The sequence below is a fragment of the Varroa destructor genome, unplaced genomic scaffold (assembly GCF_002443255.2).
Source record: "Varroa destructor unplaced genomic scaffold, Vdes_3.0 BEIS01000002.1, whole genome shotgun sequence".
Lineage (NCBI taxonomy): Eukaryota > Metazoa > Arthropoda > Arachnida > Mesostigmata > Varroidae > Varroa > Varroa destructor.
Window position 1 is genome coordinate 28,878,675 of NW_019211455.1, and position 24,847 is coordinate 28,903,521.

The 24,847-nt window shown below is 41.6% G+C and overlaps 1 protein-coding gene and 1 long non-coding RNA gene across 4 annotated transcripts; one reads left to right on the top strand and one right to left on the bottom strand.

Annotated features, from left to right (window-relative positions):
- Positions 1–273: 273 nt before the first annotated feature.
- Positions 274–19,860, bottom strand: LOC111245443 (uncharacterized). 3 transcript variants are annotated; one of them, XM_086978654.1, is made up of 17 exons: positions 19,681–19,860; positions 17,536–18,324; positions 16,980–17,303; positions 9,207–9,276; positions 6,857–6,980; positions 6,514–6,575; positions 6,180–6,351; positions 5,873–6,019; positions 5,101–5,178; positions 4,722–4,885; positions 4,167–4,267; positions 3,421–3,735; positions 3,124–3,218; positions 2,838–2,988; positions 2,306–2,623; positions 1,496–1,718; positions 274–1,272 (listed from the first exon to the last, which is right to left on the bottom strand). In XM_086978654.1, exons 2-17 carry the CDS (start codon positions 17,672–17,674, stop codon positions 1,005–1,007), a joined length of 2,751 nt encoding a protein of 916 aa, XP_086834780.1. In that variant the 5' UTR covers positions 17,675–18,324; positions 19,681–19,860; the 3' UTR covers positions 274–1,004. The 3 variants fall into 3 exon arrangements, with proteins under 3 accessions (XP_086834780.1, XP_022649553.1, XP_086834781.1); XM_022793818.2 differs by lacking the exon at positions 19,681–19,860 and adding an exon at positions 19,520–19,601; XM_086978655.1 differs by lacking the exons at positions 5,101–5,178; positions 19,681–19,860 and adding an exon at positions 19,520–19,601.
- On the top strand, positions 1,176–2,388 carry LOC111245444 (uncharacterized). The gene is made up of 3 exons (XR_015319948.1): positions 1,176–1,312; positions 1,554–1,643; positions 2,254–2,388. It is a non-coding gene; the product is annotated as an uncharacterized LOC111245444 (long non-coding RNA).
- Positions 19,861–24,847: the final 4,987 nt, after the last annotated feature.

A 24,847-nucleotide genomic window follows, 5' to 3' on the forward strand; every position in this document is an offset into this window, starting at 1 on the left:
TCAATTGAAGTATTCTTCGAATAAAATATAAAAGCTTTACATTGAAGTGCACGCATCGATCCCTATTGCTCTTAGACAAATGATAGCCTCTGCAACAAAAAGTAGATTAGAGTTGTTGTTGTTGTTGTTGTCAATGAACAACAATGTTTAGCCAGTCCTCGATAATCAGTATTAGGCAAAAACCTCCGAAGAAACGATAACATGTTAAAATGAAGTGCTCTATACGTTAGTGCTCTAAGTAAGGCATAGTAAGTAATAAGTAAAGGCAACGTCTTCCAGTTTATTTGATTAGATTTATTTATTTATTGCTTCGATTCTGAATATGATTGAATTCGTAAGGCCGAACATAAGTTTTACTAAGGTAGACTTTTTTCGCGCAGGCTTTTGTGACGCGGCAGTCCTTTGTTCAGACCTACGGAAAGGACCTTTTGATATTTAGTTATGAGAACAGTAAAAAAGTAAGTTATTCGTTTCAAACGTACGCCTCTGCTGATCGCGTCAGTGTTCTAGAGTTAGTTGACATAAGGTGAGTATCGATCATAAATTACTCAGATTTCAATAACAATAAGTTGAACTTTGTTAAACTACCGAAAAACCGTTTGAGATCTATCTTTTTGAAGAAAAATTTACGCTTTTTTCGTCCTAACCAGGATACTTATTTATCCTTTTCTTCAACGACCGATCGCTAAGAAGTGTTTCTACAAGCAACCCATCTAATTCAACTAAGTGAATATTGGCAACGATAATTATAATTGATTTAACAAAAAGCGGATTAATATAGAGGTCATCGTACAATAAACGTTTCAACACGGCTTTGTAGGGATTGCACACAATTGTAATAATACTAGTAATGATTATACATATAACCATTGCGCCGTGGTTAGCAGGTTTTTTCAACTGCGTACATCTTTCGGTGTACGCCAACACATGTTTTTTTCCGAGGGTTTGCAAAACTGCCCCATGTCACGCCCTAGTACTGGTTTTGCCTTACTCTGCAGTTCTTGTTAGTTGAAATGGTGCAAGTTATGAGTCTGGCCGCCCCCTCCCGGAGGAGCTGTCGTTTGTCTATAATGGTGCGCGGCCGAGGTGTAATGGGGATGCGAAGGAGGCCCTGAAGGTGGGTGCGGCGAAGCCCACTCAACGGTGCTAGGATGAACTCCAGGAGACGAGGATTCTCCGGAAATGATCAGACATTGACCGCCCGCCTGTGTTGATCCGGCGCATCCGAAATCGCCTCCCCCGGCTTCCAACACTTCGGCAGCTCCGTATAGACTGAAACGATAGTTAACACACTAACAGCATTACAATCAGCGTCAGTCCTTCCTAACATAAATGAGCCGTCTTTTTATTATTATTATTCTCATAAAATAGTTGGAAATTCGTTGTCTGATGTAGTATACGCATAAACGCATTGTTATGATGCAGAGAAGGTGATTATTATACGACGAGAAGGTTATTATACTGGGCAGAACCTGAATACATGCTAAACGCTTACCTGCCAGTAGCCGCCGTCGCGGTCGTTGTGATAATATTGGTTGTTTGTTGTATGACAGATGTAACTCCAGCATAACAATTGGTCGTTTCGTAGAAGATCGCTACCGGCGGAGTAGTTTGTGCTGTATGAGTCGTTTGATACCCTTCAGGTAAATCGAGTGAGGAATCGTTGCTCGTGGCGCCAACGCGACGCAGTTGCTTGGTCTTTTCTAATAGAGCGGTCCCTAACGAAAGGTGTATCATAGGTTAAACCAAGGCTAGACAAAACGCTCGCGTAGGTTATTCACTAGCGGCCAGCGATCTTAAGGATATCGTTCGTAGGCAAAGTCTTCCTCGGCTGGATCTAAATTAAATGCTTGATTTTCATTTGGCTAATTGAAAGCGTTGTTTCGCCAATCTATCTATTAAACAGAATTTCGCCCCTACGGCTGACTTTTGTTTAGGTTCAAGCAATACAAGCAAAACTGCAATGTCTCTTTAAATTATCACATCAGCATCGGTGCAATAACTAACTAATCTACCAAGCAATTATCGAGCGTTTTACAAGCTTTAACATTTGCCTCAGAAATGATACACTAAATATTGTTTAGCAAATAAAACAGAAGAGACAACATACGAAATATACAGCGTATGACTAGCTCTTAGATGTTTCATTTTGGCCATGCTAGATGGAAGTTAGCTAAAGGCAGGCCCGCACCCAATATCGCCAGGTGTAGGTAGTTACACTAATGTTGAGAAATTTTTATCTTGCTTAAAAAGGATTTTTTTAGGAGACAAGGAGGTGAAGCCGAAATTTCCGGCTGATACGGACCTGCCGGCATCTGAGGGGGAAGAGCACAGAGCTGCACAGGCTTCGGCGGTTCAATGTGACCTTCAGCAGCAGTAGGATGTACGTTGAGTGTTGTTACAGGACTGGTAAGCTGGACCTTGGGGGACGCTGCCTCGAGTTGCGCTTGTGGGTACGCCGACGTTGCACTCAACATTTCGAGTGCGTGGATATGTTCTACTTCTAGAGTTCGATTATTAGCGATATTCTCCTGCATCTCTCGGACAAGGCAGTCCCCTAGAACGCCCTCTAACGAAAGCTGAACGTAGTCGTCGAAAAGAACTCGGAGAAGCTGAAAAGAAGCTAGCTCACCAACAATATTTGACAAAAACAATCATTTTAGAGATGGACTGGCTGAAAGATAGGCACGACTCGATCTAGCTGGAAAAGCTCAGGGGCAACTTGTTTTCGGATCGGCATCAACCAATCGTTGGGGGCAACTATTGATTTTGATTGACACAATTGTAGAACAACAACAACAGCACACGACGACCGCATGTACTGTCTCGATGCCTACCGTAGTGTGTGGTGCCTTTTATGGTAAGATTTCTGAATATTTTTTGAGAGCAGCTTCGCCAGGTTTTGAAAAAACCGCAGCACACATCTCGCTGACTTTGTGGGCATGCACGAAGCACCCCTTTGACGCGTTTCGCGGTCGGCCGATAGATCTGTGAAGATGTCGAAGCATGTTAATAATTCGCAAAAAAATGTGGTACCCATAAAACCTGACAGAACATAGAACTCGTGAGTCATGTCTCCGTACATGCATGTGCATTATAATTGTTTCAAACTCATCAAGATACCCCGCTGGCATATTTTTCTATGACCGAGTCCATCCAAAGAAGAAGCGTCTCTAAACTCGTCGATGTCTCCAGACAAGATTCCAATTCAGCGAGCACTGTAAGATATACGCATATACATTTACTGAATATTCTTCAAGAGAATAAACAGGTACACGTGTTTATAACAAGAACACAGCAAGTACAAGTATTTACATTCTGTGCTTCATATGATAACACTACTGAAATTACTTAAATAGACACACAGATTGTGACTATCGTTATCCATTAACTACGGCCAACAAATCGTAGATAACTCACCACAAAAGAAGGTGTCCTGATGGCACGCCGTCCGTTCCCTCTCGGAGCCACTTGGCCCTGTCGTTGTCGTCGTGCCATCAGAAGGTCTGTTGCTAATGCCTGGAGGTACTAACTGAAAACTAAGGCTATCAAGTAAAGCCCCGCTTCTACCAGCCCCGCCGATTGGAGAAGCGGCACAATAGGCACCCCTCCATTCTCTCCAGTCTTGAACCATCTGATCAACTAGCTGCCGATTAAGTAAAAGCATTTTAGCTGCTTGGGATAGTTGGTTCACCGAAAGTCGACGTCGAAGCTGGTAGATGAAGCGCTTCCCCACTAAAAAAAAGCGAATAAGGTTGGTTGCTTAACGAATCGGGACACGGATGAATCAAGCTGGTTCTCATAACAATTACGAAGACTTCGGTTAACTTCTAAATAGCCCTTTTAAATGAGCCCATAAAAAAGGACCTATTACGGCTACCGTAACGGAAGACTTTAGTCCGTATAAAAAAGCGAGCTGAATTCCGATTAATATAGCTTATATAACTGCGCTAGCTTCAACGGATGATCGAATAAAGTTTGAGAAGAACAAAGATCTTTGTAAAGTATGTGCATTCAGGCTGACTCAGCAAAAGGTACTTGGTATCTAGACTTGATTGCGGTACTACGGAGGCGTTGGGGTCGTTGGGTCATTGTGCGGCTTTAGGGTGCAGTTTCAGCGAAAAGGAAAACCAGATACTTCTGGGGTGATCATTCGATATTCATACCTTCAATCTTAACGTGCTGTAATGCCTTAGGAAACCCTATTAGAGCTCGTTCCAACCAGCTTTCGTAATCGTGAGTGAAGATGTCAACCATTCTGATAAAGCTGAAATAAGAATTAATACTGAGTTAAAGAAAGTACCGGTCCTTCAATGGATAGTATTGGGCATCATAACAGTGACGAAATCTAGAGATGAAAAACGGTTAAACTTCGTCCTGGCATTGACGACTGCGCCGTCATCCGTCGTACGTACAGCGATTATCTCGTGGCGACGCGCGGAGCAACGGCAGCGGCCGCTGTGGCAGGCTGTAGCGCACTACAACCGCAGTATCACTCTGCGCAAAATTCTTTCTAGCTTAGATACCGACTATTTACGCAAAGTGCTGAGTATAGAACGCTGCAAACTGCAATAAGACTTGCAAAAGCCGTCGATCATCGCTGATGCCGCTGCTGTCGCCAAGTGCGAAAACATGATGACACAACAACAAAAAAGCATCGAGCACATTCATTGTCCAAGATCCGTGAATCTATCAGAGGCTCCGGCTAAATGTCAACAAACCTTTCGGGTAATGGTTGTATGAGACTAGGCAGAAGAAGTCCTTGCACTGTTTTATAGAGCGCGAAGTCGCAAAGTGCCACGAGGTTCACGAGAACTGGGCAGCCCAGGCCCGATGCTACATGCTGAGGTATCCCGAACCAAAAATGCTGCAAATGAACGCGGACCTTACGAAACAAAGAACGACAGGGCAATGAAAACACGAGACATATCTAGATCAAGGATCACGCGACCATTTTGGAAACAGAAATCTTCTTGCACGTTAAAGGTGATCGGCATTTCGGAATTCGAAGTATCAACTTGTCTGAGACATATCTGTGTGTTTAAGCAGACGATATGTTTTGAAGATGCAAGCTTTCTTAAGCATCACTCATGTCATTACCTGATCCAGATTCATGGCAAGTATAGTATCCAGGATACGCTGACTGTGCGTTCGATACATTGTTAAAAAGCTTGATACCTGATGAAAGAAAACCGACTCATTAAAAACTCTCCCAGAACACGATCTTAAAAAATAGCTTTGAATGTCAGCAGGTTTAAGAGAGACCTCTATAATGGAGGCACTAGAACATTATAATCCCTTTAGTCAATGAGAAGATCTGCCTGTCCTAATGAGACTCGTCTATACCCATCATATGTATAATACATTTTCTTGTTTTCAAAGAATGAAAATAGTTTTTGGCGTTTGGATCTTAGGCGCATCAACCCATCCCAATATTTGGGTACGATCGTATTCGCCTCTGAGCTTTGCAACTATATTTGTGTCAATTAGATTGCCGTAGTTTCGCGAAGAGGCGCTTACAAATAGCCTTCTAAAAGGCCGCCGGCCTGATATTGGAAACAGCATTAGGGAACCGAGTAGCATCGAAACGTTGGTACAGGACACTTGCACTTTTTAGAAGGTAACACTACGTTAGTTGCCGAAAACGTTTCTGTGCCTTAGCTCTATTATCAGTGCTTAATCCTGTGTATACATTGAACGATTTTATGCGAACGTTCTCCTGAGCAGAGGCCTTAATGGAGATCTATAATTATAATATTAAAACATTCATTCAGAAGGCATTTGTCGCACTTAAGCATAGTCTATGCCCATGTAAAGGTACAGCATTCGTGAATGCGATCCAAATGCAATACATCCAACTACTTTTTATCACCTGTTCTCGATCGACCGCAGATGTAACATTAAGCGCCCGGAGCGTCGGGAATTCGGGAAGCACCGCGGTAAGCTTTACTCGTTGGGAAGGATTACCTAGTCCTAGCGAACTGGCTGAAATCCCTCTGCCACCTGGCGGCGGATAATTCTGGATGAGATAAGGATAATAAAGTAGATGTTAGCTAGCCATTATTTACAATCTGTTTGCGTAGTATCACTAACGTCTCATATAATATATACACGTATAGAGCAGCTACCCCCAGTAACCTGTTCTTAGATTTATGTACAGTACGATGAACGTTATTTACCAACGGATGCTCAGTTTTTAAGTTGCCATTGTCAATTAATGTTGATGTAACAACTGCATTGGAATGAGACTGTCGTTTACTGCCCATATCAGGCGTTTCGCCTGATTTCTTCGAATACGTAGGCTCAAAGTATGGAGAGTGTTCACGTATCGCAATTCCGTAGTAGTGATATCTGCAAGCGAATATGAAACGTGTATATAATGTATATAGGAACTTGTATCGAGCCAAACTTTGTGCAGCAAGATAGCGAAGTAGCTACAGATACATCAGCGACATTTAAGGTGGTGCAGAGAGGCTTTTGACCCCACTTGTTGGTCTGATACAGTACACGTACCTTGATTGACCCCGAGTGCCAAGGCGGCGTGTGGTGAGTGCAGGAAACTGTTGACGAATTATCTAAAATATAAAAGCGGTTCGATGGGTAACTGATGAATATTGAACGAGAGATTAGTGTGCAAAGCCGACTACGGCGGCTGTCTCTACATAAACCATTGTTTCACCTTTTCTATGGCAAAATTTCATAAATGCTACCTCACGCCACCGTTACCCCCTGTCGCTCTGACGAATCACTTCCGAATACGGTAAAACCCTATTGAACGATGTATCCGAACTAAGTAATTAATTAAAAATAATAGTACTTCTTCTTATTACTATTGTTATTTTATTTAGAAGAGCACCTTTCCAAAGCTCGCGGCGTTAACGGGTTGCATGGCGTTCTTGGCACAAAAATCGACATAATGGAGATAAAGAGCATTGCGTGGTATGCAAACACCTTCAGCCATCTCGTAGTTCTCGTCAAGCCTGCGAAGACGCAAACGCGCATGTAATCGTATTAGTATCATATATTGGCACAGATCGATATTGTCTTCGCTCGTGTCCTACTCCGGTGACCTACGCAAGGGTCGTGCAGAAGTACTACCGAGCATTACGGGCCTCTTTTTGTTTTCTTTCGAAATCCTTCTAAGGTTTGTTTCGACGTTAGCGTTGTCCTAGCCATTGTTGTTGTTGTTGTTTTAGCGAGGCTAAAATGCCTCGGTAGAGATTTCTTAGTCAATGATTTAATACCGTGCAAGAATTAAAGGTTTCCGTAGTATACATTACGTCTACTGTCTTGATTCCACGGGCCGGAACAGATGTCCCTGTATGCATGACAGAATATGCCAGCCAGAAACGAACAAATATTCGGTAAGCTATAGATTATGTTCATAGGTGTATTTAAAGCTGCTACAATAAAAGGGCACACTGTCCGCCCTCTTTAAATTGCTCTTTATGGGGCAGCAGTTATAAAGCATCTGTGATTGATGATGGCGAGCATGTTAGGGCCGAGCCGCCTGGGACTAGTCAAAATCAGGATGGGGGAAATAGGTGACAAAGGGGTGAGATTAAATTCTGTAGTAAATCGCTTGACAAAAAACCTGCAGAGCCGAAATAAAAACAGTTTATTAGAATCTTATAGACAGCAGTGTGCTTCGATAACTAGTTCTATAATCGACTGTTTAGGTTTGCCTAGGACACCTGGTTAACGTCAATCGTGGCAGAACTCGAAAGTTTATCGAAACGACTTAAAAGGCTGTTTTTGGTACAGAAATCAACGGCTGCTTTAGAGAGGACAATATCAACTATCAGCTGGATTGTGTAAATACATTCGAACGGTTATACTTTATGAGATCTTCTGCCATTTTGGACCTTTGCATATTCGTTATTGCCTTGGCCTGCTATAAATTCAAAATTTAGTTCCGTTAGAATTTCCTGTATGCAGCGTAGTTTTAACGAGTTCATGTCTAGTGGCATCGCTTCATGCACGATGCCCCTTAAAAAGCTATTTGTGTATTAAAGATTAGATACTTCTATAACGATTAGCGGGAAATTTAAGTTCCGAATCGGAACTGTATTCGCCATTAGTGCTAATAAATTGAACAAATGTACCAGCCAGAAATGACGCACGTAAAGATCTGTTCAGCTGTCTGCCATTTAGGTACAGTCTTAGAAACAGGTCTAATTTAGGTGCCGTATGTATAAATCCATCTTCATTACGTGAGAGTATGTCTGATGAGAATTCCAAACAGGTAGGTTGGTCGAAGAGGTCTCATAGGTTACCTGAGGGTTCCCCAGAGCTGACGTTAATAGACTTTTTGGTAGGAATAAGTTCTACACCACAAGCTCGACGACACTAGAGGAATCTGGGGTTCGTTAAAGTGTGTGAATCAACACCCCACCGTGATCAGTATTGACAGAACTGTAATAATTTTGAGCATCTGTGGCGGAAAAAGTTATGCATTTTACGTACTAGGCTGTGACAAAGGAACTTTGAAACTGAATAACTTTTGAACCACCGAATTGAGAGGTAACCAAATGATAACCAAATGTCGAGATCTGAACGGCATTAGTATTATTTACGTATATATAGGGTGCGGTAAAGTCAGGCGACGCTTTGAAACAGCAGAAGAGCGAAAAAGTAAAGAAAATACTCTCAGATTGTAAAGGGATTTTCGCCCTATCCTGTATGTATATGTAGGTCATATTTGTGTTTTTACGCTAATATTAATAGGTAACGAGATCCATTTTGCAGCCATTTTCTTCTGTACTCTAATTTCGATTAGTACCTGAAAACATTTTGAGGTATGATGCAACTTTGACTTTATTAATTGTACATTTTGTTCACTGATTGTTCTTGTATATTAAAATAAATTTTTATATAAAATGATCAAATATCAAAAATTATATATAAACGTTAACTCAGTTATTAAAACGAATCACTTCCAGTAATAAGTATTATTGTTAACAACAGATTGGCGCGAACTCGGTCAAAATGAAGAGCAATTTTTATTTACTTTCAAATAGAGATATATCTATTGCTTAATTTTGTAAAAATAGTACTCTTGAGCCGTGCCATACATTTTGGGTGTCAAAAAAAAAAGAACGTCTACATTAATTAATACTAATCAATAAAGCCGAGCGTAAAGGCCGGCTGTTTGACTTCGTATATATATATATATATGTAATATAATTTTTATTTTAAACTTATACCAAAGAAGTGTAGCAGGAGTCGAATGCGGGCGAAGACTGCGATATTTCGTTGGATCTTCGGGAAACAAGTCTGTAATGAAGCGTAAATATCTTAAAGTTAATAATGCCACCATGTCAGTAGACCTCAGGTAAGCTTTTTGAATATCTAATTCAACTTGTGGCTCCACCTAGAGTATAGTTCGATCTATAATTGTACAAAGCACAATATACTTATTCGAATTTACTTTTTTTTGTTTGTAATTAATTTGTAATTTTATCTTCAAAATTGCCATAGAGGAAAATGGAGCTGGTGTTTGTTGTCTGAGTATAATAGGTTAAACCCAATAGAAATGTATCTTGGTGGAGAAATTGGATAGGTTCGTTTGATTACATCGATGCCTAGATAACGTACGTTTTCTAGCTGAATTTAAGTCTACGAGACGTTTTCTAAATGAACTTAAACTAAATGTAAAAAAAAAAACAGGAATAAAGACAAACATTTGTCTAAGTTGATATCAACTGGCCCACAATTAAAGATTTTATCCGTACAAATGTGGTTGTTAACACTAGTTTTCATTAAAGATCTTATTTATTTTAATTTATACATTTGTTCCCTGTTTGCGCAGGAGGACCCTCTTGACGTCTGTTTAGTTTCATATTCTGCTATTTCAATTACCCAAGCTATAAGTTTCAAAAGTGGACGCAGCGTTTCCTTTAGTTCAAAGGCTGATGCGAATATTGCAAAGCTGGACGAGCTTAGCGAGTGTTTCAATCACTTAGAATCGCCAAACTCCGATTCGGCCAAGCGCCTAGTTAGAAACAATGAAAAAGAATATATAAAATACTTGTACATACAGAGCAAATCAATAGAAGATACTCTTTTATCTTTGTTGTTTGAGCTAGACGAAGCCAGTAGTTTAGGCGGATTTTTGTTCTGATTTCTACCGATTACCGTGTCGCCTTTGCCGTATATACACGGACTCTCGTAGATACGCATGACAAGGATTATCACTATTATCTGTTCTTCAACGAGAGATCTTTATCATAAATCCGCCTTTCGTCCTTTGCTATCGTCGACAACGAAAACTTTGAAGGCACCGCCACTAACAAGCAGCTTACTCGTTTAGCAGCACCTAGAGCCACACGATCACAGTCGATAAGTCGTGGTAAGCTGGCGCAAATGTTTTAATGATGCCACCCATTCCCCAGTGAGCGAACAGCTACCCCGGGCCTCACATTTGTCTGCAATCTTTTCCACCTCTGTCGCTCAGCCAGCCCATAGGCGCTTCCTGTTTTTCGCCCTGTCGCCCGTTTCGTAATCATCATCACTCATCTGAAAATCGAATTAATTTCGCTCAAGTGGCACATACCATCGCTTCCGCCACCTACGCTGGTTCCTTCTCTGTCTTATACTACACCTACCCTCTTGCTTGACCTCGCGGGAACCCCCCTTTCTTTGCAACTATCTACTGGCCATTGAGTTGCGATACGTGCTGCACTCGATGCAAATGCTGACGCTCTCGAATCACGCGCGACACTCTTCTGTCCTTTTCAATTCTGTGATAATGACTGGCGATCTTCCTTGGCTAGTAAACGTGGCAAGAGTGCCGCAATGGACCTAAACAGATACTATCACGTTCGCATTTTTTCGATCGTTTTGACGCTTCACCTCGTACGCGCAAGTTCGTCCATTGACCTTGCGCGATCATTTGCAGATTTGTCCCCTGGGGCGCTCAGCGGGTAAAAAGAGGATATTAAAAGGACATTTTCCTGTGGAACATCCAAGTGCTTGTGGTGCTGTGTAGTGAACGCTTTCAGTTTGGTTGAAGACTATCTTCGCATAAAAGCATCATATGGATAGTAGAACTGCAGGAATGTATGCCAGGTCGCTGACGTAACAAATAGGATGCAGGACCGCTTAATGCCATTCGAACAGTCGTGTCGCGTCCGAATCTTGGTCATATTACAATTTAGTGCAGCAGAGACGTCCTATACAGAGGAATGCCAGGGAAGTTAGACGTTCTTCAAATTAGAGAAGCCTTGCCAGGTCCTGCAGCTTGGCGCCTGAGAGGACGCCATCCAATTAGTGCATTATAACGGCACGTGTCGCACGGTGGAGGTGATATTCTATTGCTTTTAGGATCACTGCAAGATAGCACCGTACATGTTCCCAAAGAAACACAACAATCGTTTATGCAAGAGTGTGTGTATGTGTGCGCGTGCATATGTACTGTTTTGTGTATGTCCTATTTAGCGAGGGTGCAACGCATTTCATGCACGAAATATTTCAAAGAGAAGATCGATTATCATCTAAATCTAGTCTAATAAGTAACCTAGAACGTACTCAAGATTCAATAATCTATCCAGTACGATCTTTACATAATACAATGTGGTTCTCCGTGGTATCGGAATTTTTAATCTTTTAGCTTTAACTGATCGATAGGTCGCTGTAGGTGGAATTTGGCTGTTAGGCTGTTGTGGCTTCTCTTTGGTATGGCATATTAATTAAGCGGTACTCAAAATATACTTGCTAGTATCATCTCCATAGCTTGACTTACATTAAATAATCAACGCGAAGGAAAATATTGCGGTCTTCCGCGGATACTGAGTTATACCCATTGTGACCGTTGGCCAGATCGACACTGAGTTACTTAAATGAACACTTCCAAACGTTTTGAGGGTTCCAGTGTTTCTTTGGCTTTTGAGGCCTAACTATCGTATTATAGTAATTAGGACTCGCTAGTACGTGAGAATTAAACACAACATACGTCTGCCTTTTAATAATCCAGGCGGTACTACGGGCTATAATCCGAGGGTATAGTTAGGAAGTGGCGTCGAAATTTCTAGTTGATTTGCAGAGCGGCTCCATTCTAATATAGGTATAAGCGACCCAGTTTAAATGTTCCATACCTCTAAAATCGTGTATCTATACAGACTGACCAATATGGAAGGTCTTGCGCATATTACGCAATCCATCTAAACGTCTGTTTTAATTAATTTCGTACACCTTTATCCCTTCCTCCGACACCTCCCCTAATTTTCCCGCCAGGAAAAGCTCGCTGTAGTCCTTTTCTGTGCAGTTAAGATTTGTACATGGTAAATAGAATCGATAACGAGCTTCGTCAGGGTTTTTCGTATATCCTTCCGAATTCGAAAATTTCTATCGAATATATTAGAAGAATATGTAGCTAGTTCGTTTGATTGAACATAAAAGAATGACGTTTCAACATGTGAGGTAGTAAGTGATTCAATGAAGTTCATCGAGGAGTTGCTGGGGTAAACCATGTTTAATAGGTTAGCACATAGATACTGCTGTGTGTCTTGTTGTGTCAGTAGTAGCTAATCTCCGACGACCTTCGAATAAACATTTAAAAAACGTTTCTTCTCATAGGAAACCCAAAGGGTCATATACAGGCACTCTAATAATCAACGTACCAGCATTATTGTTATGTTATAGTCATGATTTTCTAGATCAGCTGGAACAGCCAAACCACTCGCCTGTCATAGTTAAAGTGCTAGAATTAATTGTACATGTATACAATTGAAATACATGTACATCCGTGAAGTGGTTCAACATTACGATGCAGAAATTTATTAATGCAGAAATAGAATATACTTCATGTTTATTGTTGAGCGAACAGAACCTTGTTAGAATACCCTATTACATTTTATTAGGAACACAACGATATCTTCTAACGTTACACTGAGGCAATCTCCGAACATGTCCGACTAAAACAAATTGTTGGACGTAGATACTTGGTGTCGATAGTATATCGGTCTGATAGACTTTCGTTGTACTCCAGAGATTCCAGAAACTCAAAAGAGGTACTGTGAATCATTGCACTCGAAGGACGCTGCGAAACGAAATGTTTTCTATAAATTGTTTACTTCTGCCGTCTATTTTTGTAGGAAGCCTAAATTTTCCTATATGTACGCATGTGCTTGCTTAGTCGCTCGAAATACAAAATGCATTTCTCTGCCTTTGTCAGAGACCAACGATGTATGTTAACCCGTCAACAAGATTGTTCGCGAGAACAGGAAGAAGATCGCTAAAGCAGGCCATGCTGTAGGGTTTTAAGTTCATCAAGTAAGCTCTGACGTTTTTCAGCTACACACATTATGCCCCCTAATGGCGTAATCCACAAATGCTGTGTGCTACATTATGGTACTCAAGAGAGATCTTCGTTCAGCCATATTGGCTGGGTATTGGGGAGCGTTTTAGGGCCTGGATGTTTATTGCATCGGTTTTACGTAAGAATACATTTATAACAAACCCTGAGAAAGTAGATTCAGGTCTGTGAAAACTAAAATTTTTTTGTATGTCTAAATGTAAACTTAACTTGTATTGAAAAGTTGAGGCCCAATAGATTACGGTGCTTTGTTTTATGGTTTCAACCTTTATTGTTATTCCTGCCAGGTCAACCATCAGGTTTGCTGTGATTTTTTGCGTAATGGTGAGGACGATTTCGATATCAATCGGGAAGTTCACGTTGCCGATGGCCTTTGGCGCTGCCTAGATCGGTAATGGGGGGGACCAATGAGAGAGAGGGGAGGGGGGGGGGGTAGCTCTATTCGAAAAAGTCGGAAAAAATATTGCTATTTGCGACTGAAAACGTTTTATTTTGTTCTAGTAACATGCAGCGGAGATTCTTCATAGAGCTGCTAAGACTGTTTATAAACTTTGCACAAAGTTTAACATACGACTGGGGTTGCATGGCTTACATAGATGGTATTTGTTTCGGACAGTGGGCTTTTCAAGCAGATCAAGTGTTTAATCTTAAATACTCATGTAATTAATACCATAGCAAGTTGTCTCGATGAAGCATATCATATATTGTCATGTTCAGTTCTAATTAGAGCACACGACCTCTTAGCCAGTCCCGTTAAAAGTATCTATTTACCCGGAAAATTGATACAATCCATCTTACGAATATATCTGTTAAAGGCCATAGTACAATCGTTGCCACAACATGTTTTAAATAAGTAAAGTTGACTTTAACTAATAAAAAGTTTTATGTAAGTTACTCTGTAAGATGTTATACAGGTTGGATCCAGTTGAGGGGGTATTTTAGGTAGTGGATGTATTGAAGACCGAATTTATTAAAGCAAACCCCCCTCCAATTTGAGCGTTGCAAAGCCAGCCGCTTTCATAACTCTTCTTCTGTTCTAAAGGAGCAAAATCACTTGCATATCTATCTACTTCTAGAAATACTTCGGCTTCTACGCATATGAGGATCTGTGCGCAGAAGATTAGGTCTTCCGATAGCTGTTTTTGTTCGAGTTATTGTTGTAATGAATTTGCTTGCAGCACTGTTCTGTCCTATTTTTTTCCTATTTTCAAGGAATTACGTGATAATTTTCTTAGGTTTCTTTGATCAAATGTTGCTTCGTAGCAGTTGATTTCATCATTTAGGTTGCTGGTAGATAGTACCGCGATAAAGCCGAAACAAAAAGCAATCGGTAAAGAGTTTTTGGTTTAGTTCATACATTGAAGTATCAAGGCCTCCGTGCTAGCGCAATGGGTAATGTGCCTGAGTGCTAATCCTACGGACACGTGGTGACCCAGCTTCGAGTTTGAACCTGGACACATTTCGTTTCATATGTAGATGCAGCCGCCTGAACCTCTACGTAACGGGTCTTCCAGCTTATTTCTAGTACCAAAGCTGCCCTATTAGATTCATTTAGAATGCCGATAGAATCGATCTCTATTGTCATTCAGACGCATGGTTTACTTATATCATTCTGGATCAGGATCATTAGATAATAATTGTATTGGTTATATGATGATCGTATTTTGTATCATGGCCCTCATAGTACCTAAAGCGCTAGCGAAGGAAAAATCATCAGAAGTGTCGTGTATTTTCGGTTTTTTGCAATGTTTCCCGAATTTGACCGTAGAGCTGAAATGTAGACAAGTAATTACTAACCGTGTCAAGCTTGTTTCTAGCCTGAAATCTCTTCTCATTAAAATAAGCCGGTAATCAGTGGCCCTCAAATAGGTATCTAGTGGCCTAAGAACACATAGGCAGCGAAGCTGAAGGAGATGCTCAGCAAATAAGACAGTGCCCGGAGTTGCGCATGACAACATGTAGTCATCAAGGGTTTTGGCTTTAAAACAGGAATGAAAGGTATTGAGCTTACTTCTAAGGTAAAGGTTGACAGCCACATGGGTATACCAACGGCCTTATCGAGTTCCCGCATATGCAGTAGGCACGGTAAATGTCCATCCTATATGCACGCGCACCTTTAGTTCATGTCTAGCAATTGAACTTCATTCCATGAAGAATACGCTTTCCCTTCTATGTTCTACTACTCGACCTAACTGGCAGTGCTCGCGCGAATGTGCCGCTATTTCAGCTTGAAACGGCTCAAACAAAATCAGCGACACACATTGTCCCGCGTTGGGAAGGAACGGTCTATGTGCCATAGCTAAAACATTCATTTGGTTATTGCCAATATTAACTGATGTAACTAGTGGGATCTGACGTGACAAAAGGGCCACACGGTCGTGCAATGTGTTCTTAATACATTTAGAGCTGTCAACAAGAACCTATATTTGTATTGATCAATAGTTGCTTTAACCTACTTTGTAGGCCTAGCCGACCTTGATTTAACATAAATTAGATAATAGTTTCAAAAAGCAGTCAATCCTTACTATTTTTGTGAAGTACAGTCGTAATCATGTAGCTACAAATTATGCAGCAGGTTTTTTTTTCAGTAATTGCCTCTATGAAAGATAGGCATTATAAGATATTTAAAGGGCATCTTGGTAAAATTCGAGTGACCAGAAAAAATATCTGTCGCTGTCTCCTAGCTGCTCCGTTTGCAACAGACGATAGTACCATCGTCAAGGAGTTTTTCGCGGCAGTAGCTTAAGGAACAGTGCAATATCCGATACCAATAACTGATCTACGAATAAACTCTATGACACGACAATTCTTCAATGCAAAGTGGATACCGCTATTGGACGATAGAAAATATACTCCATATCACATAACAACACTTTTTGTTCCGTTTAAATAAACATAGAGATCTTATTAAGCTGGTCCGAAAAGAGGTCTGGCTACCTTTGGCCTGCTCATACAAAATCCGAAATAGAACGTAGCAAAGCATCAATAAACAAATAAATCACCGCACATGCAAGGGCAACGTGATAACCATATTTCTGTAAACGTTAGCCGAGCTCCCTAGTTTCGACCTGATTAGCAAAGATAGCAAACGCAGACGTATACGTCTAGGAAACTGAGAGATCTGTAAAAGATACGCATCAAATTTTTAGATTAACTCTTTGCTATTCGAAGAGTCCAACAAAAAATTTTAAGCATCCGAATAATTAATGTGAATCTCCCTTGCTGGGATAACTTCAAATCAAGTTGAACTTGTCAAAGTAAGGACTTGCGTAACACACGACCCAACAGTAAAATTACAAATTTGTCAAAATTTTTTGCTATCGGCAATGGCCCAGTGCACCACTACGGCTATCAGTTTGAAGATCCACCCTCATAGTCAGAAAATGAAATCATTAGATTTCAGGCCGGCGCAGATGTCAAAGGCGATCTCCTTGTGCAGCGAATATATCATAAATAAAAAAAAATAGCGCGTTATCAGTAATCCAGAAGAGTAAGTCGTGCTGTCTAGCGATAGCATTAGCAAAGATATAAAAAAAGCCATTAACTAGGAGCTGTGCTACAGGATAAAGGATACATTTTCTCGGACGAATTTTCAATAATGTTGCATCATTGCAGTTCAGAAGCTAGGCCTGATTGTTTTCCGGACTACTAAGATACAACTAACCTTCGTACGCAGATGTGGGAGGTGGGTGCTGGTGAGTCCGACTGCTATCAGGAGTGTAGGTCCTCTCGGCCTTAACGCATACGGCCGCGGGCTCCTCTAGCTCTTGGTGATGGGAATGACTGGGAAGGGGCCCAGTCGGGTTGATCTGATTCAGGGATAGATTGGTCATAGGTGCTTGGGTTAGTGGAAGGTCGTAAGCTCTCGAAGGATAACACTCTGCACTCATCCATGAGTTAGGGTCCAAAGATGCGATCGTTTGACAGTCGCCCAAGGGACCTCCACAGGGGTAGTCACTGCACACGGGTGCCACCATCAACTGCCCTCCTGAAAGAGCAGCACACCACATAACACTTAGTGTTGAACATTAAACTGGGATAGTCCGAAGCTGAGAGAAAGAGCTTATATAGATGCCACAATCATAAACTGGAGGTGAGCAAGTACTCGATTTTAGAGAACCTACATCCTGTTGGCCGCTTTTTGGAGAGATATCTGCTATGGTTACAAGTAACTAACGTTCTGATATAATAGGATGACAAGTACAGCTAGTATAGCATACCATAGATGTTTGGTTGATGTTTCTGATTTGTAGGAGAGCTTTCGTCATGTCCAACGGGCGGCACCGGGCAATACTGGTTGCCGTTTTGGTCTGAGACCCCATCTGGGGCGTTTCCGTTAATTCCGCGTCCGACGTCCATTGTCAATCGTTGGATCCGGTGGGGTCTCCTGCTCTCTCTATGACGCGCAGATCGGTCAGCAAAAGGACTCTACTGAAAGGCCGAATGCGAGTCGTCGAGTTACGCCTCTGGGCCAACCACAGCTAGGCTTGGTGGTTGCGAGGAGACGTGTACTAGACCGTCACTAGGCATCGACCTGATGCGGCTCGCTGCGGCCAAACAAGCCACGAAGACATCGTTGACTCTTGGGATGGCTTCGATCGGTGGCAGCTGTACTGGCAGCTGCCAGAGCACCGCTCGGGTCCTGATCTCACAGTTTGCTAGAGTCGTAGTTTCGCATAGGTTCTTGCAGGCCTGACATGCTCTACAAGCCAGTGACACGGCGGCTAGCTCGGCCTGTTGCCACGAACGAACTGATCGCCGTGACGAGGCCTGGCAACCACCCGGAGACCCGTAGTCGCTTCGTAGGACACGCCCCTGTTGCGGGGCCCCTGGCCGTACCCTTTGATATAAAGCCCATATTATTGCCTTATACCCAGTCCTCATAGCAGCCGTAGTCTGCGGACATACTGCGGAGCTGCTAAGCGCTGGTTGCCGTGATGCTCCTCCTCTTTCACCGGGATTCAGAGCCTCGCAGGCTCCGCCTTCGAAACTAGCGGCAGCTGGACAACCTGTGACGGGAAGGTGAATTAGGAACGAATTTAGCGCGTGCTGTTTTTGTACAAAAAGTCGCAATACGCAGTGCGCTTGACCAGTGAATCGTCTCAGATGCATCGTCCTGTATAGTAATTGATGCTTACTAAATTTAAACAAGTATCAAAGATTCTTAGTATCAATGCTCCGTAAAGCCAGTCTGCGTTAGAAATGCTTTCTTGAATGGTAGTGTCGCTAACGAGACCAACTAGACAATCTGTTTTCATCCAAGTCGTCATATTTAATTGATAGTATTTCTGCTTTATGACTTGGTATCGACTCTTTTTGCGAAGTAGGTGGATGTCAGTAGCGTCCAGCTGATTTCGGCTTGGGCATATCATTCTGTCACTTTTAGGTAGAGTCGGCTCTATTATAATCCAGTAAGAATTCTCTGTTCGTCCTCCTCCTAATGTAAAAATATCGTGCTACAGTTGAATATTGGATTTATTATAGTTACCCAATATTTTAGATAATTTTGGCTAAGAGTTGGTGTAATTAAGAGTGTTTTCGGGCCCTTGAAAGCCTTCCGAAATTCCATATTTTGAAACAACCATTTTTACTAGAACGTAAAATGTAGATAATTCTGCAACCAAATACTTTTCATGATCGTTGACATGTTGAACACAAAGTTGTATTTAATATTAAGTTGCTACAAACGAATCCGGCGCCCTTTGACACTGAATAACAATATATCGCTAGCAGACGAAATTTGGCTAGAAATTACTAGAGAAATTTCAAACATTTGAATGGCAACAGATTTAGTTTGCTTCAGGAGAAATGAATTTTATATATTTTAGCGTCAAAAATCAGCGTTCAGTAATTAGCATTTTATTCCTCGAAGGCCGTAGCATTGCGGAAATTCATTGAAGAATGGTAGAGACATTAGGCCGAGAGGCCTTAAGCCAGAGTACAGTAAATGAATAGTACAAGTGTTTCAAGAACGGGGATTCGAGTATTGAAGGCCAATAAAGAAGTGGCCAGATGTTGCTACCCAAAGAACCATTTTTGTACGAGCTGTTCAACAGGCTCTATAGAAAGAACAAAAACCTGTGGGGTACAAGACAACGACTCTTCACTGCATGCCTTAGACAACCCAGAGTATTCTAAAATATAGCCAACGAGTTAAACGTTAATGACATTTACTTAGCGTAATACATTTGATTTGATACATACAAAAAATTAGCCGTCAGGCTGACAGCTGAACCGCGCCATTGCCAGCCCGCTGGCAATGATTTAATCCGTACGACAATCAGGCATGTATGACGCATGTGAGAAACATTATCCGCCATTAAGCTAAACGACGGAATACAAAGCTAAGCAATGTATTTACTTACGCATGGGGTAAATAGGTGCGCGCCGGACACTTTCGACCAGCTTCATATGAAGCCAGAAATACAGAAATGGGCTTTTAGTCGGACTGTATCGAACTATGGTGCAAGTCACATCCTGTCCTTTGGATAGAGCTGCATGAAATTCTTATCTTCCAAGCATGTAAATTTGTAGCGGACAATGAGAATGTTTTTCGAAATTGTGTTGCGTTCAATATTGCGGGTAAAAAGGCGGGAAGTTTCTACCCTAGCGCCTGCGTAACCGTTGGCATAAACATTGGGCCAATATAATTTTAGTTTGACCAATCAATAACTTCTGTTTAAAAGGTTCTGCTATGCTTGCTCTGAATAACTGTTCAACGTTCAATGAGCGATTGCAGAAATCGTCAAAGATATACAAAATTATAGAATTGACGTTACTCTATATTCGGAGCTTTCTTCATATATTCTTTCAATAGCGAACGAATCGTATGTCCATATTTGCAAAAATTACTGCAAAATAAAAAAAAAATACGGGGAAATATCGAACGTCATTTATTGTGGCGAAACGCGCTAAAAATTGGTAGATTTCATTGATAATTTTCGAAACTGGCTCATGTTGTGCAAAAAGCATTCCTTATAATAAATTTCATATTAATTTTTAGGTGAACTAGCACAAGATCGCGTTTGATTTCACATATAAAGAAGGTCTTGGTCGATTTGTTACAATCATTTTTTTTAATCTTACATTCTGAATTTTTATTTTGTTTGTCTAGGGCAAATCGAGGGCTTTGCACGCTGCATATAGGGCGCTCGACAACTGTTTCAGCGCAGCTTTACATACTAACTGCTGATGTTTGGGACTATCCCGATCTCTTCTGCTAACGGCCCGCCCTTACACGGGGCGGAGCTTAAGGAAGCGAGCGTCCTCGCGCTCCGGCATTCGTTCGAGTGTATCCTGGATGCTTTGCAGGACCCATGGGGACCAGGGAATATGGGGGACGAGAAAGAAGCAGGCTGAGGCACTACATAACTTGACAACTAGTACGTCTTGGTGTCTCGACAGTTTCATCTGCTCGTCGTATCACTATCTCGTTGTCTTGGACTCATATACTGAAGCCAGTAGAAACGAGTCTGTCAAATGCTTAAGCGGTATCTAGGAAATGCAGCTGTCACCTTAGCCCTATGACATGGTCAAAGCTCTAGTTAACACAAGCGTTCCAAGCCCTGAACTTAGGCCGAATTACCGTAGAGGTCGAAAAAACTGCCGAATAACGTCGTTATTCAGAAATAGATGTCGGCCTGATTAGACATCACAACTATCGAACTCAATAAAACATAGGTGCTTTTATTTAGCATAATTTCATGTTACAATTTAAAAGAAAAGAGATAATAAAAAAAAGGGCAATTCTTCGTTTAATTTGCAAATATGCACAATTAAAATGGTAATGGTAATGGCTGGCATGGGTCGCTGACTTAAATTAATAATAAGATATTAAACGATAATCGACTGTGAATTCAGGAGTTGAAGCGTGACACACCAGAAGCCGTGAAGTTTGCACTCTCAGCCTCGCAGATACGTAACCCCAAATGTCTGTTTCTTCGGCCTTGTTGGTAGACTCTCCTTGCTATTAGCTTCTAGCCATAGAGATATGTTTTTTTTTTCGAAATTTTGTTCTGTGCGGATTACACGAAATTCATCCAAATGTGAGTTATGATATCCACTTTGCTACAGCATTGGCACATACGGGGCATCGGTGAGGTAGCTGTTCTTCATAGGCCGTGCATAAAGAGGCTGTGACTGTGAATAAGAGTGCAATCTTCACAATAATACTTGGGTCATCAGGTACCAGGCGTCCCACCTAAGCTAAAGTGTAGCAAAAAAGTTGGCAGATCTCATTTGTTGAACAATCCCCCCTTCGATCGAACGGATCATACAATTGGAGATTTGCATGATATCTAGCTTATTTTAAATGTTACCAGAGATACTAGTATAACAGGTATAATTAATTACGTATTTACCGTTCCTGTTTATCATTTACTTCAACCTGTCAACCATGTTGTCGGTTTATCTTTTAAAGAGGATTTCTTACTGTCAAATATTATCAAGTCTTTCTCACCATAAAAAAAGAAAATAAGAATGATCATATTCAAAGCGATTCTCATAGGGCTTGTGGTATCTATGACATAGCCGTACATGTAATAACATAGCTGAGCTAGTGTCTCGTTTCTTCTCAGACGCCTTGGTCTGGCCAGACACTTGTTCTTTTCACGAGGATCATAAAATGGCAGACTCCGTGTGCTCCGTGTGTTCAGTAAGCTGATAACTTACCTCTGTGGAAGCAAATAATAGTTCATATCATCCATTGTAGATGAACTCAGCGAGCCCACTCGAGCTCTTCAAAGGGTTGATAATTGAGGATAAAGAAGTTCGCGTTGTTGAACTTTAAGAAGGAGATAGTGCGCTTTGCTTAAGATGTCGTCCTGAGAACAAAGTTACAGCTTATGAAGTCGCAAGTATCTCTGGAATGTCCTTTTTACGATCGCCGATGTTTTAGTTGGTGTGTGAGAGCTTTAGCACTACGTTAAATATATTATTATTGTGATGGCTTTAAGAATCTTGCAATCTGTTATTATTTTGGCTATCTTAATACTTGTATCCTAAAATATGGCGCGCTAAATAGAAATGAAAAATGATTTATCGGAGTAGGAACGCAATTACCTCTATAGTTTTTAAGAACCAGAAAGCAACGAAGAATATAAAATTAATATGTAGTGAAATAAAAGGAGATATAAAGGAACGGATGATATAAAAATGACGGCAACAAATTTATATAATTTATATATTATATATAGCGAACGTCCGATCAAAGAGTGAATATTTACTTTCTACATAACGTGCCTTTGTGTGCAAAAAAAAAAACGGAACTTCGTGAACAAGAAGTGTCCTCACTGCGGATTAAGTATAGCACATATCGAAGCAGTAATAGAGCGTAGTAATCTGTAACGTATGATCAATGAACTGATCACCCAGGTTAAGTGTGAATATCCTAACAGAATAGCAAAGATCAGCACCCCTTCTGATGTCCCACACAAGAACATTCTCTTCGAATGTAATAATGAGATTAGTTTTTATGTACCTTGAAGTCTAGATTGATTGCTCACGAACTGATACACTAACATTAATGTAGAATGAAATCAACAAGTGAGAAGTTATAGACGTTGTATGGCGCACGATCATGGCCACGAGAAACGGGCTCAAGATGCTCATTTTCTAGAGGAAATTTGCAGATTATCAGTCAGCGAGGTAGCGGGATACGTACTTCCGCAACCTTCTCATAAAGCCTGGCAAGCTTCACACGAGCCGTTTATAAACTACAGTTGTTCCAATGATGCCCTGCCAGTTCCGATTACCGATTGACACAGTGCGGTTTTGGCTAGTCTTGGTATGTCCGATCGTGATCCCTTCGGACATTCAGTATTAGGTACTTAAATTATTACCTCTGTAAAATTGTTGATGCACCATGATCTACGACGTATGGGTGGCAATTCTGATGGCGGCTATACGGGTTAGAGTCCGGGGCCTTCGAGCCTTAGTGCCAACAAACTGCACCTTGTCACTCGGATTTGCCTTGTTAACTCCAACCCCCTACCTGTGGTCTCTGCGCATTTGCATGCTCCCTCAGAGCAATTATTATTGTCTATTTGGTCGATGGGTTTCCGGAAACGCGTGCCAGGCTTCTCCGGCGTGCTGTTTGATGGCATGCCTACCGGCGATACAGGACGTAAACCTCGAAGCATAGAGGCTTTTCCGGCATACAGTCTTGGGCCACTCGAATAAACTCAACGTCCGAATCAACATTAGCCGCTGTGGTTAAGCTGACAAGAAGTAGACGACCTTGCGTTCGTGTGCGTTCGAGCCTTTGCCAGGAATAAAATGAATTTGAGCTTAATCTCCATTTCATCCATTCATTAACGCGCACAAAAAGGTTTAAACGCCTTTCCGTTCCGCGTGTTGTGACAATTGAACCGTTTCGTTGAACTGGCTCCCTCTGACGGGAAATGCTTGTACGTCTTCCACTTGAAGTTTCTCCACGTTCTGCCTACACTGATCTTGAACCAACGTCATTCCTTACAGATATCGGCACGTCCGCCTCACGATCTCGTCCCGTCACCTTTGTCGATCTTCTGTGAGCCGCTCGTGGTACGACACTCGTCGTTTGAGCTCGTTTTGGACTGACGGCGACTCGTACTCAGCCACCCATCCGATCCACTATTTCGCGATTTTGGTTATAACAGCCTGGCCATCGTCATCACCGAAATGAAGCAGCCCGACTGGCCTCATTATACGTCAATAGGATTAAAAGCTTTATAGCGTCGTCTAGCCGTAGACATCTACTCATTTATAGATTAACATTATTTTTTTTCGTTCTTTCTTTATTAAACCATAGATGTTCATTGAATTCTTGATATCAAAAACAAAAAAACAAGCATGCCCGCAGAGTTTCGTTCATAGAAATGCCGATCTGACCTATGATAAATATTTTTCAAAGGGCAGCGAATACTTACATTATTATAACACTCACATATGCGATACAACATTTAATCAAATATTCTCTTGGCTTGCAAACGCACTCTTTTCTACATCTTCTTTTCTCTGTGTTTCTTTCCCTCCTGACCTCTCCCTCAACCACTAGCTGGTAGCGTTTTCTGAAATTGAAATTCCCCACACTAATTTCCTTTAATAAAAATTCGTTCACTATCAGAGCATGGCACTTCACCGTTACTGTTGGCTTGGTACGCATCCGGCACGCGCTGATATCCTACTCTTGTCTTCGTCTTTGCTTTGCCCTGCGCGTACAAACGCCTCACGCCCCGTTCGAAAAGCAAGCTAGTGTGCAACAGCGGGCTGGGTTTCGAATGGTTGGCAACGCGGTACGCCACATCAAGGTACGGTGAAGTCATAGCCTGAATAGATCCGAGACAGACCAGTCGACCCAGGTTGGCTGAGTTCGGGTCAAATCGACCCGCTCGCCTTTCGGCTGCATGGCTGTGGGTGATTTTCCTCTAGAGTCGGGTTTCGCTAATACATGTCATGCAGCGCGGCTGATCGTAGGAATTGCAAGAGCTGACGAATCGTCCCCAGTCGTTTACATCTATTCCACCGCTGTCGCCATCGCCATAACTGCCGCAG

What these genes read in the sequence shown, in the direction of transcription:
- LOC111245443 (XM_086978654.1), bottom strand. Translation starts at nt 17,674, where the DNA reads ATGGACGTCGGACGCGGAATTAACGGAAACGCCCCAGATGGGGTCTCA. An exon ending in ACATCAACCAAACATCTATG is followed by an intron (nt 17,304 to 17,535) that starts GTATGCTATACT and finishes CTGCTCTTTCAG; the next exon opens with GAGGGCAGTTGATGGTGGCA. An exon ending in TCCCCCTCAGATGCCGGCAG is followed by an intron (nt 1,719 to 2,305) that starts GTCCGTATCAGC and finishes ACCTTTCGTTAG; the next exon opens with GGACCGCTCTATTAGAAAAG.